The sequence below is a fragment of the Lepus europaeus genome, chromosome 11, assembly GCF_033115175.1.
Source record: "Lepus europaeus isolate LE1 chromosome 11, mLepTim1.pri, whole genome shotgun sequence".
In the NCBI taxonomy this organism is placed as follows: Eukaryota; Metazoa; Chordata; class Mammalia; order Lagomorpha; family Leporidae; genus Lepus; species Lepus europaeus.
The window spans coordinates 115,478,839-115,494,187 of record NC_084837.1 but is presented as its reverse complement, the minus strand read 5'-3'; the positions used below and the strand labels follow the sequence as shown (position 1 = coordinate 115,494,187).

Genomic DNA, 15,349 nt, shown 5'->3' with positions numbered 1-15,349 from the left:
TCTCAGCTCTTTGAGTTACTGCATGTGTATACATAAATATGCATATATATTCTGGGCCTTATTTCTCTCATCTAAAACTTGTGGATAGTAATCATACTAGCCATCAAAAAACTGCTGCAAGGATCAACTGAGTTAATACAGTGCAGCGCCTTCTGGTGGCAAGCATTCAAATACTAGCTACTCTTATTAATTATTACCAACAACACAATTCTGTTAAGTGAATGAATAATGGCCAAATTTTTACAGTTTAGAAAATTAAGGCTGGCCGGCGCCGTGGCTCAACAGGCTAATCCTCCGCCTTGCGGCGCTGGCACACCAGGTTCTAGTCCCGGTTGGGGCGCCGGATTCTATCCCGGTTGCCCCTCTTCCAGGCCAGCTCTTTGCTATGGCCTGGGAAGGCAGTGGAGGATGGCCCAAGTCCTTGGGCCCTGCACCCGCATGGGAGACCAGGAGAAGCACCTGGCTCCTGGCTTCAGATCAGCGAGATGCGCCGGCCGCAGTGGCCATTGGGGGGTGAACCAATGAAAAAGGAAGACCTTTCTCTCTGTCTCTCTCTCTCACTATCCACTCTGCTTGTCAAAAAATAAAAAATAAATTAATTAATTTTAAAAAAATTAAGGCTAAACTGAAGCTCACAGTTATTCTTGAGATTTTCACTGTTTTGTGGCACATTTTCTTAGAATTTTCATTATGGATAAAAATGTAACAATTTGGGGCCAGCGCTGTGGCGTAGCAAGTAAAGCCGCCACTTGCAGTGGCCAGCATCCCATATGGGCACCAGTTCAGGTCTCAGCTGCTCCACTTCTGATCCAGCTCCCTGCTAATGCACCTGGGAAAGCAGCAGAAGACGGCCCAAGTCCTTGAGCCCCTGCACCTATGTGGGAGACCGAGAAGAAGGTCCTGGCTCCTGGCTTCAGATTGGCTCAGCTCTGGCCATTACAGCCATTTAAGAAGTGAACCAGTGGATGGGAGACCTTTCTCTCTCTATTTCTACCTCTCTCTGCAACTGTCTTTCAAGCAAACAAAATAAATCTTTTATTAAAAAAAAAAAAGGTAATAATTTTTAGTTAAGGAAAGAGTTAGCAATCTTGGTGCTGACCCATGAGAAGACCTAGTCACTGTGAATACTTCAAGAATAGCAACCCTTCAGAAGGAACAAGCAGAAATTATGAAGAAAGCTCTACCCTGGTTGGTTCCTACCGTCTGGACACAGATGTGACGAGACATCCAACTGTGGGGCAGGCTTCACTCTGGCCATCTTCCTCTCCCCTGGTTTCCCTTTGGCCCAGAACCGCATCTTAGCTCTCTGAGGTCTGTTTAAAAAAATAAAGGTAAAAACTGAAAATCAGTTTGTCCTAGTGATGACATGTGTGTATCACTTCAGGCTTATCACTTCAGGCTTTAGTATGTATGAGCTCATCTAACTTTCCAGTTTAAATTCAATCACATTGAATTTTCAACCTCACATTTCAATTCCACTTGGCAGATAGATAGCTTCTTTGTCTTGAATACCGAAATAGTAAGATCCAAAAAGAAGCAGAATAATTTTGTAATAAAAAATAGTTACAAAGCAGTGGAACTAGGATTCCAATTCGGGTTTTCTGATTCACAAACTTTTAATCTTTTCATTTTTGTCCCATCCAGTTTTGATTTAGTATGTAAGTAACTGTAAGAAATCAGAAATAACCCTACTGCTCTAAAAAACATTGGTTTCCATTTTTTGGTAATTTCCTTCAATTCTTAATCCAATTTTTCTATCGCTGTAGTCATGATATAGGTATAATTTTAAATCTTTTCACTGACTAATACAATAAAAGTTTTAATGTCATTTATATTCATGAATTATCCATGTTATTAACTAACAATAGCCACTACTTATTTGAACTCTCATTTCATTCAAGGCACAATGTTAATTGCTAATACAAAATTACTTTATTTAATTACAACAGCCTTTAACAAACTACCATGAATATTGTAGAAGTGAAAAACTAGAGACTTACACATGAGATAACTTTCTCAAGGTTACACAGCCAACAGTGACAAAGTTTCCTCATATAAACCTCATACAGCTTATATGCTATCTAAGTATTTGGAGGAAGTACCCTGACACAGTGACAACAGCTCACACATACTGGTCATGCACAGCGACTGTAGCTAACCATCTACCAGTAGGCTTATTTGTATATTAATTTGTTCATGTGTAGGTTCATTCATTCAATCAAAAATTACCTGAGGATCTACTAGGTGACAGGCACTGTTTTATATGTGCTAACCCTGATTTTCACAACCACCCTCGAGTAGACATTATTACCCCACTTCACATATGAGCAAACTGAGGCTCAGAGAGTGATAGAAGTGCAAGTTAGAATCAGCTCTGTCTGCCTCTGAAGGCCATGTGTTTTTACTTTTGTTTGTTTGTTTTTTAAAGCTTTTGTTAAGCTTACACACTCACTAATGTAACAAGAAATTGTTCTTCAAGGCTTCTTACAACCAACAGCATCCTTGTCACTCTCAGTCCATGCTCTGCTCCCTGGAGACAATCCCTGTGAACTGATTGCACTGACTGCTCTGATACTCAACCTGCTTACAACGCTCTCCTTGTCATGACCACAATGATCAGGCAAGCTTCACCCTCCTGTCGCACACTCATCACACATGTCCCCAGGAGAATTACACTGTAATTTTATGTAGGGGTATATTCTGTATTTACTTTTATTATGTAAACAACATTCCCAGCTGAAGCTCGTTAACTGCCTACATGATGTCTTATTCCAGAGTTCTGGATTTCCTTTGCTCACTGTTCTGCACATCATTCACGTCCAACGCTTCCCATTCGTCTGTCTTCTTCCTACAGTCACACCCCAGTTTCACCTTCTCGAAGAAGTCTCATTCAGAGTCCTGTTAACCTGCTCCAATCCAGAGTGGCTTCAGCACCATCATGGAGAGCCTTTACCTTGACAATGACGTGTCTTCCAGGATGGGTCTGCTTTCACCACAGTGCTGGGCACTCAGTGGGCCCAGCCAACCTAGAACTCATGTCCTCAGTTCTGAAAAATTCAGCTGATGTACTTTATTGCCCATTTGCTCTTCTTCATTTCCTACGTTCTATCTCACAAGACCTCTTCTCACTGGGTCACTGAACCTCCTGAACTGAGCTTCTAGTTTTCTTATCTCTTCCACATCTTTGCTCAATTTTCTGAGATTATGTACTTAACTTTCCTTCTGTGCTGTTCTTTTATGCTATTATATTTTCAAAATATCTTAAAAGTTCTTTTTATTAGGAATTTTTGCCTTTTGTGTGCCCTGTTTGGTTTTATGGATGCCATTATATTATTTAAGTCTGCTGATAGCTGTATTGGTCTATCCTGAAGTTTTCCATGCCCTATTTATTGCTTCCAAGTTGTATTCTTCCTGCTAGCGCTGGTTTCTTCAATATGAGGTATCTCTTCTACATGTGGGGAACACTGGTATCTGTCATGACTCAAAGCAGGGCAAAATCCAAGTAGCTTAGAAGCTCCAGTCTGCATCAGTGCGGGGCTTCCAAAGTGCAGACTTCCTTAGAGGGTTGCCTGGCTGGCCAATTTTTCAAGGAGAACCTGTAATATTAGTATATTCAGATCTTTATCTGAGGGCTGGATAAAGGTACCAAAAACTCTCTGAACCATTTGTTTAGAGGGCATGGGAAATGTGGGTGCTCAGCAAAGGATGAAAACTGGGGGAATCTTAACACTCATTCTGTCAACAGTCATTAAATCCCCTGTTCTACGTGCCCCAGCCATCAGCTGCACCTGATAAGCTCTAAGCCCAGAGATACTCTGCTTATTTCTCTCCAAAGAATAAATTCCACATTTTTGCTAAACCGAAACAGTTGTCACCTGGATACTTCTTTCTCAGCTTTACCCAGTTGGTTTATGATAGACTTTTTCCTATCTACTAAGGCATTTAAAATTTAAAGTCTACTTACTTTTTGCATTTCACAAATTTATTGCAACTGTCTCCATTTATGTTTTTATTTGTTTTGTAGGTATTATCACTTTCAACAATTCGAGAACAGAAAGTGAAAATCCGACATATATATTTAACCTGCTATCTGTGGGTGTGTGTTCATTCTACTACAGCTTGTTTCTTAGTAGCTGGGTTTCCTGGAATTACAGGTCAGTCATAAAGGGGACGTTAGCAGAGTTATGAATCACAAAGATTTCAGCATGACTTTCAAGTTTTCATTGAAGGAACACATGCTTACCTAACACAACAAGGGATTAAGATATTTATTTGAAAAATAAAAACTGTACAAGCTCTTTCAAAGAAAACAGAAATTCCCAGAAGCATTTTATAGTTCTGTCTCTGAAACAACTTAGCTCAGAATGGAATCCAAGTCCAAAGCCAGAACATATTTCAATCTCATCTGGTCTACTTTCTCTTCATTTACAACAAAAGTAAAATAATAACTCAGAAACTCTCCCCAGTCACGCTGCTAAACTTAAAGGAACATACATTTCATTATGTAGATCTGCACTACAGTGTGCCTGTCAACAGTAAGTACTTATTTCTTGAAAAATTGATAAACGAAGTTAAAAAACTCAGTATTCAATTGTAATCAGCTTTTAAATAAAGTTATAACACCCCTATTGACTCTATGTACACTTTATACCTTATATCCGAATCTGAAGCTTTCTGTCTCACTGCCAACTTCGTAATCTCTCCTTGGGACATAGTCTTATGAAGCTTTGCTTGTTCATCAATTGCAGAAAATCTCTGTGATGTCTGTAATAATTGCATATGTGAAAGACTTTAAAACAAAGTAAATATATGATAGCACTGTAATTAAAACTTAGGTTATGGAATTATTTGAGAATTACAGCTGTTAAAAAAATATAAAAACGCATTCATATTAATAAGAGACTCACTGAAATAACAGAACCTATTGAAAATTCCATTGCCTTCCTAAGTAAACATTAAATAAGAACTTGGGTCAACATGAGTGCTCAACAGGAACCACCTTCATTTTCTGACAATTTCAGAATCTCAAGTGGGAAGCTGAGAAAATAGGCAAGACCATGTGAAGACACAGACAAAAGATGCAGGGTCTCAAAAATCTGGAACACTGAGCACCATCTTCCATGTTTGCCTTTTTCATGTCAGAAAGTAAAAATTACTTTTATGGTTTAACTTTCTATTAACAGGTTCTCATTATATCCAGTCAAAGACTTAAAGGACCTAGAACACACATTAAAAAAACCAAAGAATCAAAGAATAAAAGATCATTATCATCACTAACAGTCTTAATTACAAGCAATTTATCAGGCTATCAAACTAGGACCGGCATCACAACCAGCGAATCTTATTCTATTTGTTTATAATGTGCTCCTCTAAAGACAGTCTCTTTCTTAGCAGAGATTTCTTATAACCCATTCAAGTCATTTCCTAGTATTTTATTTTTCTATACTTATAAAAATCCTTTCTTTAACTGTTTGGTCTGCTTGAATATAACCTTATCAACAGAAATAGACAATCTCCTGAGTTGTCAAAATTTAAAGAACAGATTTCTGCTTCTCGCCAAGATGGAGTAACAGAGACTTGTTGTACCCTCTTGCCTAGAACAAAACAGACAAAATAATAGTAAACACCAGTTTTCACAACAAAGGACAAATATCTCTGGAGAAAGTTGAGTCTTACACCTGCTCCAGGTTACCGTCTAAATATAGATTCTAGGCTTTGACACAGAGAAACAAACCAGGTAGAACCTAGCTGACTCCCCAGGCTGAATACATGAAGCTCAAAGTCCAAAGTAAGAAAAGTGACAAAAAACCAAAAGACTAGAGAAGGGAGATAAGCACAAAGAAAGGACTCAAGATCTCCACCAGGCCCCCAGGAACTTGCTGGCTGAGCACTGATGAATTTTTCTTGGGCTGCCCTTCTGCTATGCAAAAGCTTCCATGGGGCTGTGCGAGCTTGCTGGGACTATTTGTCACTTTTCAGCCTGCAGGTAATTTGATGTTACTGTGCATTCTTCTGTCTAGTTTTCACACTGAAAATGAAGCTTTTCTGACAGTGATTTCAGACCATTCCTAAGTCTAATGCTAGTTTTGCTCTTTTGCACAATTTTTCTTGGGCTGCCCTTCTGCTATGCAAAAGAAAACAGTCTGTGATATTATTAAGGAACACGAGAACACCCTCAAGCCAGCAGAGGCAGCACCTTTCCCATTCCAGGAGCCTCTGACCTCTCTTCAGCAAGTGAAAAGTGCTTTCCAGGATCGTGTGATCAGATGAGGTTAGGCCCACGTGAACAATGTCTCGTTCTGAAGATCAGCTGATTTGGAACCCTAATGACATCTGCAAAATCCCTTTACAACAGAACCTAGATCAATGTCTGAAAAATTTACTGAGGAAAGATGTTTTCAGTAGGGCCAGGAATCTTGCGTGGCCATTTTAGAATTCTTCCCACAGAATACATATTCATTACATCTATATGAAGCTTCTGACGTTGAATGGAAGGGGAAGGTTGGGTTGAAACATGAGAGAAGTTTTCAGGTTATGGAGATGTCAACAGGACAGGTTACACAGTTGTATACATATGTCAAAAACAGTCAAACTGGGGCCAGCACTGTGGCACAGCAGGTTAAAGCCCTGGCCTGCGGCTCCGGCATCCCCTATGGCTGTCAGTTCAAGTCCCGGCTGCTCCACTTCCAATCCAGCTCCCTGCTGCTATGCCTGGGAAAGCAGCAGAGGATGGCCCAAGTACAATATACCTCAGTTACAAAACAATGCTAATAAATCCAGGGTCAGGTCAATACCACATGATTCCTTGAATTATCTTAACATTACCAAAGACAGATGTGGCTGCTAACATGATTCCACAGTATAGATTCACCAACTCACACGAAGTATTTTTCTCAAAAAACTAAATCCAAATTGATCCAATTATTCTCTCTTTAAACTGTCAACGGCTATGTCATTTTAAATGACAATACAGGATTACAACAGGCAAAATGCAAAAATGTGGCAAACAATTAAGAAATGATCATAGCTCCTCAACAAATAAATCACTAGAGGAGAAAAGGGAGGGGAGAGGGGAAAATCATAGATTAGAAGTATTCTATACACACCTTTTAGGAAACTAATAATGGGTGCTGCCTAAATACAAACACAGTGACATACTCTGCAGAAACAATACAAAGCCAGAAGAAAAGCAAAACTATAGGAAACACCTACAACAAAACCAGAAGGAACGCACAGTAACATCAAATTATCCGCAGGCTGAAAAATTACAAATAGTCCCAGCAAGCTCTCACAGCCCCACTGGAAGCTTTCACACAAAAAAAGGGCAGCCCAAGAAAAATTGTGCAAAAGAGCAAAACCAGCATCAGGCTTGGGAATGGTCTAAAATCGTTCATTGTAAGTGTAAAAACAGTAAAGATTACCAGTAGATTAAGATTACCAAACTGCAGGGACAGGATTTAAATGTACGTTACTGTAAAATGCATGTGCTGTGTTTTTACAGGCATTGCTTCTAGCGGGGGAGGGAAGGCTGAAAAGGAAGGAAGAGGCGCCCCCTGGAGACTGGGTAGTGAAGAGCAAAAGAGCACAAAGTGCAAACCGAGAAGCAAAACACAGGAGGACACCACATTGCTAATGGCCAGGGCAAAGCAGCAGAAGACGGCCCACGTGGGAGGCCTGGAAGAAGCTCCTGGCTCCTGGCTTCAGATTAGCCCAGATCTGGCCCTTACGGTCATCCGGGGAGTGAGCCAGCAGATGGAAGACCTCTCTCTCTGCCTCTCCCTCTCTCTCTCTGTAACTCTGCCTCTCAAATAAATAAATATATTTTTTTTTAAAAAGAGTGATGTATAAAGTAAGTAGTAAAGGGGTCACAAGGAACATGGTAGAAATCAAAGACTGGCAAAAAATTTATCTGTAACTGGGTTCTCTAATCAGCAAAACAATGGAATTTTCAAAATTAATTCAAGACCTGAATTTATTGAAGGAGCCTACCAGGTATGTGGGATAATCAACCTGTAATGATCAATTTTAAAGCATATTCCAGATTTGGAATATAAAGAAAAAAATCTGAAGGCCTCCAATCTAAATGAGCAAATAACTTATAATAGAAAGACTACTGGACCAGCATTAGACTTATCACTTAAAAGCAAAAAAAAAAAAGGGGGGGGGGGCAGTGCTGTGGAAAAGGGGGTAAAGCCACTGCCTGCGGTGCTGGCATCCCATATGGGCACCAGTTTGAGACCTGGCTGCTCCACTTCCAATCCAGCTCTCTGCTGTGGCCTGGGAGAGCAGTGAAGATGGCCCAAGTCCTTGGGAGCCCCAGAGGAAGCTCCTGGCTCCTGGCTTTAGATTGGCACATCTCCAGCCATTTGGGGAGTGAATCCACAGATCGAAGTCCTCTCTCTCTGCCTCTCTGTAGCTCAGCCTTTCAAATAAATCTTCAAAAAAAAAAAAAATCCAGAAAAATTCATTGATACTTAAGTCACAATAAGTGAAAATGAAAGGCTGACAAAACAGACAAAAAAATTCATTAATGGGGGAGGTAAAGGGTATTAAGTTGCTATTTAAGTTAAAAAGTATGCAACCAAAAGAACAAGAACACGATATCTAAAGAAGTTTAAAGAAATAAAAGAGCAAAGAAAACACACAACATAAACACAGCAAATTCAATATAACACGTAATAATTACATAAAATAATGAGACTAAATCTATCAATTAAAACAACTATGTAGGGGCTGTCACTGTGGCATAGCAGGTAAAGCTGCCATCTGCAGTGCAGGCATCCCATATGGGCGCTGGTTCAAGTCCGGGCTGCTTCACTTCTGATCCCGCTCTCTGCTATGGCCTGGGAGAGCAGTGGAAGATGGCCCAAGTGTTAGGGCCCCTGCACCTGCGTGGGAGACCCAGAGGAAGCTTCTGGTTCCTGGCTTTGGATTGGTGTAGCTCTAGCCGTTATGGTCATTTGGGGAGTGAACCAGCGGATGAAAGACTTTTCTCTCTCTCTCTTCCTGCCTCTCTGCCTCTCTGTAATTCTGCCTTTCAAGAAAATAAATTAATCTTAAAAAAAAATTTATGAGGGACCTGTGCTGTGGCATAGCGGGTAAAGCCTGTAGTGCTGGCATCCTATATGAGTGTTCATTCGAGTCCCAGCTGCTCCACTTCCGATCCAGCTCTCTGCTATGGCCCAAGAAAGCAGCAGAAGATGGTCCTTGGGCCCCTGCTCCAACATGGGAGACCCAGAAGGAGCTCTTGCTCCTGGTTTCGGATTGGTGCAGCTCGAGCTGTTGCGGCCAACTGGGGAATAAACCAATGGATGGAAGACCCCTCTCTCTCACTCTCTGCCTCTCCTCCTCTCTCTGTGTAACTCTGACTTTCAAATAAATAAAAAAACAATTATGGATAAAACTCACTTATTAAATAAAAATTATTTTAATTCTTACTATTTTTTGAGAGGCAGAGAGACAGACAGCACCTCCCCCATCTGCTGCTTCATTCCCCAGATGCTCACAATGGCCAGAGCTGGGCAGTGAGGAGGTCAGGAGCAAAACTCCATCCAGGGCACCCAGGTGGTGCACAGAATTCATTTACCTGAGCCCTGGATTGGTGTCTCCCAGGGCCTGCACTGTCAGTGCTGGAGTCAGAGCCAGACCCAGGAAATGCACTGGGCACACCACTAAGCTGAAGGCCTGCTCCCAGAAAGAATATTTCCAATTTGATTCAGAGCAGGACCCAGCTATACCAACAAAAACTCACACCTAAAACAAAGGGACCCAGAAAATCTTAAAAGGATAAGCATAAGTATTCCAGGTAAATGGAAATAACAAGAAAACAGTCTGTGATATTATTAAGTATAATTTAAGTAAAAACCATTAAATATGACAAAGGACACTTTTCAATGCTAACAAAGAATAAGAGAAGACTTTAGCACACCATTCTCAGAACAAGAAAGATCACTGTACAAAAAATAATGACAGAGAAGACAGTGAATAAGGTAGAGATTATGGACATATAGTGGAATTTTGCAGCCTGAACAGAATATATCTTCATATCAAGTACACACAGTACAGTTATAAAATCTGATCACATATGCAGCATTCATAAAAGTATCCATAAAACTGATCAAATACAAATATTCCTTAATTACAATACAATAAAACAAGAAATTCACAAAAAAATTTTAAAGACTCTCCCTCTGAAAACTCTAAAATATTTTACTAAGCAAATCTTGGATAAAATAAGTATACATATATGGGGGGAAGGGGAGAGGGGAGCAAGAGAGGAGGAGCAAGGGAAGAAGAGAGAGACTGAGATTAAAGATCTGGAAAACAGATTGATAAAAACCTTACATATGAGAATCCATGAGATACATCTAAAGCAATAATCAGAGGAAAATTCATTGCCTTAAAAACTTACATCAATAAAAATAAATGAATGAAATTTCCAATTTAAAACCTAGCAAAACAAGAAAGTAAGCTGGGGGCTGGCGCCATGGCGCACTAGGTTAATCTTCTGCCTGCAGCGCCCACATCCCATATGGGCGCCGGTTCTAGTCCCAATTGCTCCTCTTCCACTCCAGCTCTCTGCTTTGGCCTGGAAAGAAGTGGAGGATGGCCCAAGTCCTTGGGTCCCTGCATCCATGTTGGAGACCGGGAGGAAGCACCCGGCTCCTGGCTTCGGATTGTCACAGCTCCGGCCATTGTGGCCACTTGGGGAGTGAACCAACGGAAGGAAGACCTTTCTCTCTGTCTCTTTCTCTTACTCTGCAACTCTGACTTCCAAATAAATAAATAAAATCTTTAAAAAAAAAAAAATAAGCTGAACACAAGATTATTGTTAAAAAGGATAAAAAAATAAAATTTATTAATAAAGATAAACGTAGAAATCCATAGAGAATGAGAAAAAATAGGTATAAAAATAAAAATTCTGATATTTTGGAAAAACTTACCAAAATAGAGAAGTAACTAACAAAGAAAAATAAACATTAATCTATAAAATAAGAAAAGATGGAAATAATAATTTCAAGATAAATATTAAAATCATTAATAGAGTATCTTCTAGACATCTGGCAAATTTTAGAATTTAGATGAAAGTCATAGTTTCAAAGAATACACTGCTTACCTAAACTGAACCCATTAAATAAAAAGCTTAAAGAAACCAATTTCCTTAGAAGAAACAGAGAAAATTATCAAGGAACTCTGTCACCAAAGCACCAATCTCAGATGATTTCAAAGGAAAATTCTACCATATCATCCAAAAAACAGGAAGTTAAAATGCTATACCACGGTCCCTGACTTCTGAGGGGAATGAAATACACATGGAAACACTAGTATCTATTCAACACCCTGGTTGCTGTACATCCTGCTGATTCAAGCCTCTTACATCATAAACTTTGCCCAACACAAAGGAGCTTTCTGTCTGGCAAAACTAACCTCAAAATTAGCCATCTCAGGCCCTAAAATCATATATTCTTTCCTGACTTTCCCCGTGGGACACATTACTAAGACAGTCAGTGCAGGCCTTCTCTTACTGTGTGCTGATCTAACAAATAACTTTTCCAGCCATTTCCGTGGAGTGGACAGTGGAGAGAAGGTCAAGACTGGAGAGTAGCTCAAAATGACGAAGACATACAGTGATGCAGGTTTTATTTTGTGAGGGGTGGTTAATGAGAAAATCAGTGTCACCATGCTGAAAGCAAAGAACACTGCATTTCTGGGGGCCGGCGCCGAGGTGCACTAGGTTAATCCTCCGCCTGCGGTGCCCACATCCCATATGGGTGCCGGTTCTAGTCCCAGTTGCTCCTCTTTCAGTCCAGCTCTCTGCTGTGGCCTGGAAAGCCACAGCACCTGGCTCCTGGCTTCAGACTGGCACAGCTTTGACTGTTGCGGCCATTGGGGAGTGAACTAACAGAAGGAAGACCTTTCTCTCTGTCTCTATCTCTGTCTCTGTCTCTCACTGTCTGTAACTCTGCCTGTCAAATAAATAAAATTAAATTAAAATTAAAAAAAAAAAAAGAACACTGCATTTCTAGAGAGCTGTCTGGGAGTCCTACCTCCTTGAGGCCTGGGCGAGGCCAGGAGAGACTACACAGAGGAAAGTACGGTGTTTCCTATGCTAATCCCACAAATAGAGACAGAAACCATCTGATTACCCACAGACCAGCTACAAGACAAGAGTCTAAAACACTGTGGGGAAGCCATCAGAAAACACTGTTCAGCAGAACATGGCATTCTTAGCGGGTGCATGTCAACACAGACATGTCAGAACCAGGTGAGAGCAGCCCACATAGACTAAACAGTTATCTGAACAGGATTTGAAGTAGGAAGTTAAAAACAGCGAAGTTACAGAGAAGTGTTACTATCCATGTGGCTCCTCTCCCTCGGCTGAGTAATAACCAACTCAAGCTGTAACCCTTATCAAATCCCAGCAGGTAATTAATTTATAATTGTCTTTATCCAACTAGATCAGTTACTTTACAACTGGAAAGGTAAGATGTCCATTTATTTCAAGATTCAATGACACACTTCTTAGCAAATATCAGTGACGGCATCATTTTCCCAGGAAATAAAACAACCCAGCACCAACAGCAAATCAAATGTCTAAAACTCTATTTGTCCAGAAAATCATTCATTTAAAATCTAGAAAAAATACTTGGATTTTGAGAATACAGTAGATTCCACTTAGAAAAAGAGTAAGCTTTCATCTTCACAGAATGAGATAATGTTAGAACATGGCACATTTTCAACATAAACAGAGAAACACATTTTAAAATTATTTTTACCCTCCCCAGCCCCAACCCCAATAAGCATCTATTAGCATATTCTAGAAAGCAAAGCTTCTTCACACAAGTGTCCACCAGAAACAAGCACCAACACCTATCCTCAAGCAGCAAGTGCTGAAAGAGAAGGGCAGTGAGGCGGCTGCAGAGGGAACCAGACACTGTGGAGGGAGGCGCTCTACAACTACTGCATGCAGTGACCGTCAAGCAGGACAGCAAGGTGGCAACACTGGAGAGAGCCGAGTGTTCCCAGCAGAAAACCCGACTTCCAGTTCATTTCACTAGGAGCTCCCAGTGTGAAAGAAGACGACCACCGGAAGAATTAAGGGTTGTTACAAAGGAAACTCTCAGGAACAAAGAGCAATTACAAATGCTAAGCTCCATCTCAAACAATAAATCCATGTACACTAAACGAAACACTATGTTTTCCTTAAAATTACTTTGTTCCATTATGTAATTTCATATTTAACTACTAATCACACAGCAGTAGGGTTTATTTCACTATAACTCAAATACAGGGCACCTTCAGAACGGAGTCATGTTATCCTACACTGAAGAGTTTGGCTCTATACTACATATATACGAGTGTTTCCAATTTCTACAATCCTATGGTTTCAACCTAGTTAATGAATCATTTGTCTATTCGGGAAACTTGTCCAGCATTTGTCTGGGTCTGTTGTTTGCTTGTTCCTTCACAGAACATCAATATTGTCACCAATATCATACCTATCACAAAATGTAAAAACTGTGGGAGTATTCTAGAAATTAGAAGTTTTAAGTAACTCAGTCTTTGACATAACTCAAACAGTTTAAAACAATTCAAAGACAAAATATTTAATGAATTAGGATGGGTATTTCACACAGCAATTAAGATGCTGCTTGAAACACATGCATCCCATACCAGAATACCTGGATTTGAGTCCCAACTCCACTTCTGATTCCAACTTCCTGCTGACGTGTACCCTGAGAGATGGTCAAATGGTTGTGCCTCTAGCATCCATGTAGGAGATTCAGACTGAGATCCTAGTTCCCAGCTTTACCCTGCTTCACCCCTGGCTTCTGGGGAGTGAACCAGCGGACAGGAAATCTCTGTCTCTGTCTGCTTCTCAAAAAATTAAACATTAAAACAATATATAGGGCCAGCGCTGTGGTGCAACAGGTTAACGCCCTGGCCTGAAGTGCCGGCATCCCATATGGGCCCCAGTTCGAGACCCAGCTGCTCCACTTCCAACCCAGCTCTCTCCTATGGCCTGGGAAAGCAATAGAAGATGGCCCAAGTCTTTGGGCCCCTGCACCCGAGTGGAAGACCCGGAATAAGCTCCTGGCTCCTGGCTTTGGATCAGCGCAGCTCAGACCATTACGGCCAACTGGGGAGTGAGCCATCGGATGGAAAATCTCTCTCTCTCTCTCTCTCTCTCTGCCTCTCCTCTCTCTGTGTAACTCTTTCAAATAAATAAATAAAATCTTTAAATATATATATATATATATATATATAAAGGGAGAGAGATCTTTTTTTAAGATTTATTTTTTATTTATTTGAAAGGCAGAGTTAGAGGAGGAGAGACAGACACAGACACAGACACATACACACACACACACACACAGATCCTCTACCTGCTGGATCACTCCCCAAATGGCCGAAACCAGGAGCCTGGAGCTTCTTCTTGGTCTCCCACGTGGATGTAGGGCACAAGGACCTGGGCTGTCCTCCACTGCTTTCCCAGGAGCATTAGCAGGGAGCTGGATTGGAAGTGGAGCAGCTGGGTCTCAAAGTGACACCCATGTGGGATGCAGGTATTGTAGGTGAGGCTTAACCTGCTATGCCACAACACTGGGCCCCAAAACAATATTTATTTTAATGAATCAAATAAAGATTGTCCTGAATTCTTCTCCCATAATAAATAGACTTTAAAGAACATCAAAGAGCCAACTTACAGTTACACATGTAAGATGTATTTCACTCAACTCCATCAGTGACAACATTTTAGTTGTATCATAGGTAAGAGAGTACTTCAAAAAGTTCATGTGAAATGAAATTTAAAAACACGTTTATTTTTGTGCGAAAACTCTGAAATCCATTGATGGGTTTTCTGTAACACAATTTTCCACAAACTTTTTGAAGTACCCTCATTGAGGGTCCTTCCAATATGTATTTTCTAGGACAATTCTAAAATTAAACTTTTTGCCCTAATATATCCATAGATGTAGTTATCAAACTACAGATATATCTAATTTTGATGGAGATGATGATAAAGTTATATTAGCCAAAATCAGTCCAGCTTTATACAAACATGACTCTCATGTTTTAATTTGTGACAAATACACCTTCATATTATATACAGCCTTATATCTGGCTGGCTTGAGAAAGGGAAATACATTTTACTCAGTAAATTTTTCAAAGTTCAGGTTTATTTTCTATTACTGAAAAACAGAGACAGGAGCAAGTTGAAAGACCCACCTTCTCCATCTCTCCCCCCAAAAAAGTGAGGTAAAACAAATATCATTTTAGTTAGAAGCCACAGGATTACATTACCTGGGCCCTTATAGGAAAAAAAAAGTAAGGACCTCTAGCCTAC

At 40.4% G+C, this 15,349-nt stretch overlaps 1 protein-coding gene across 10 annotated transcripts in view; it reads right to left on the bottom strand.

The window, feature by feature from the left end:
* Nucleotides 1-15,349, bottom strand: part of MYO9A (myosin IXA) — a 278,674-nt gene that overhangs the window by 54,309 nt on the left and 209,016 nt on the right. For all 10 annotated transcript variants that reach the window (XM_062206520.1, XM_062206521.1, XM_062206519.1 and 7 more), the window contains 2 exons: nucleotides 4,652-4,764; nucleotides 1,201-1,313 (listed from right to left, as the gene is read on the bottom strand). In XM_062206520.1, the coding sequence (XP_062062504.1) occupies nucleotides 1,201-1,313; nucleotides 4,652-4,764 (226 nt within the window). The remainder of the gene's footprint in view (nucleotides 1-1,200; nucleotides 1,314-4,651; nucleotides 4,765-15,349) is intronic.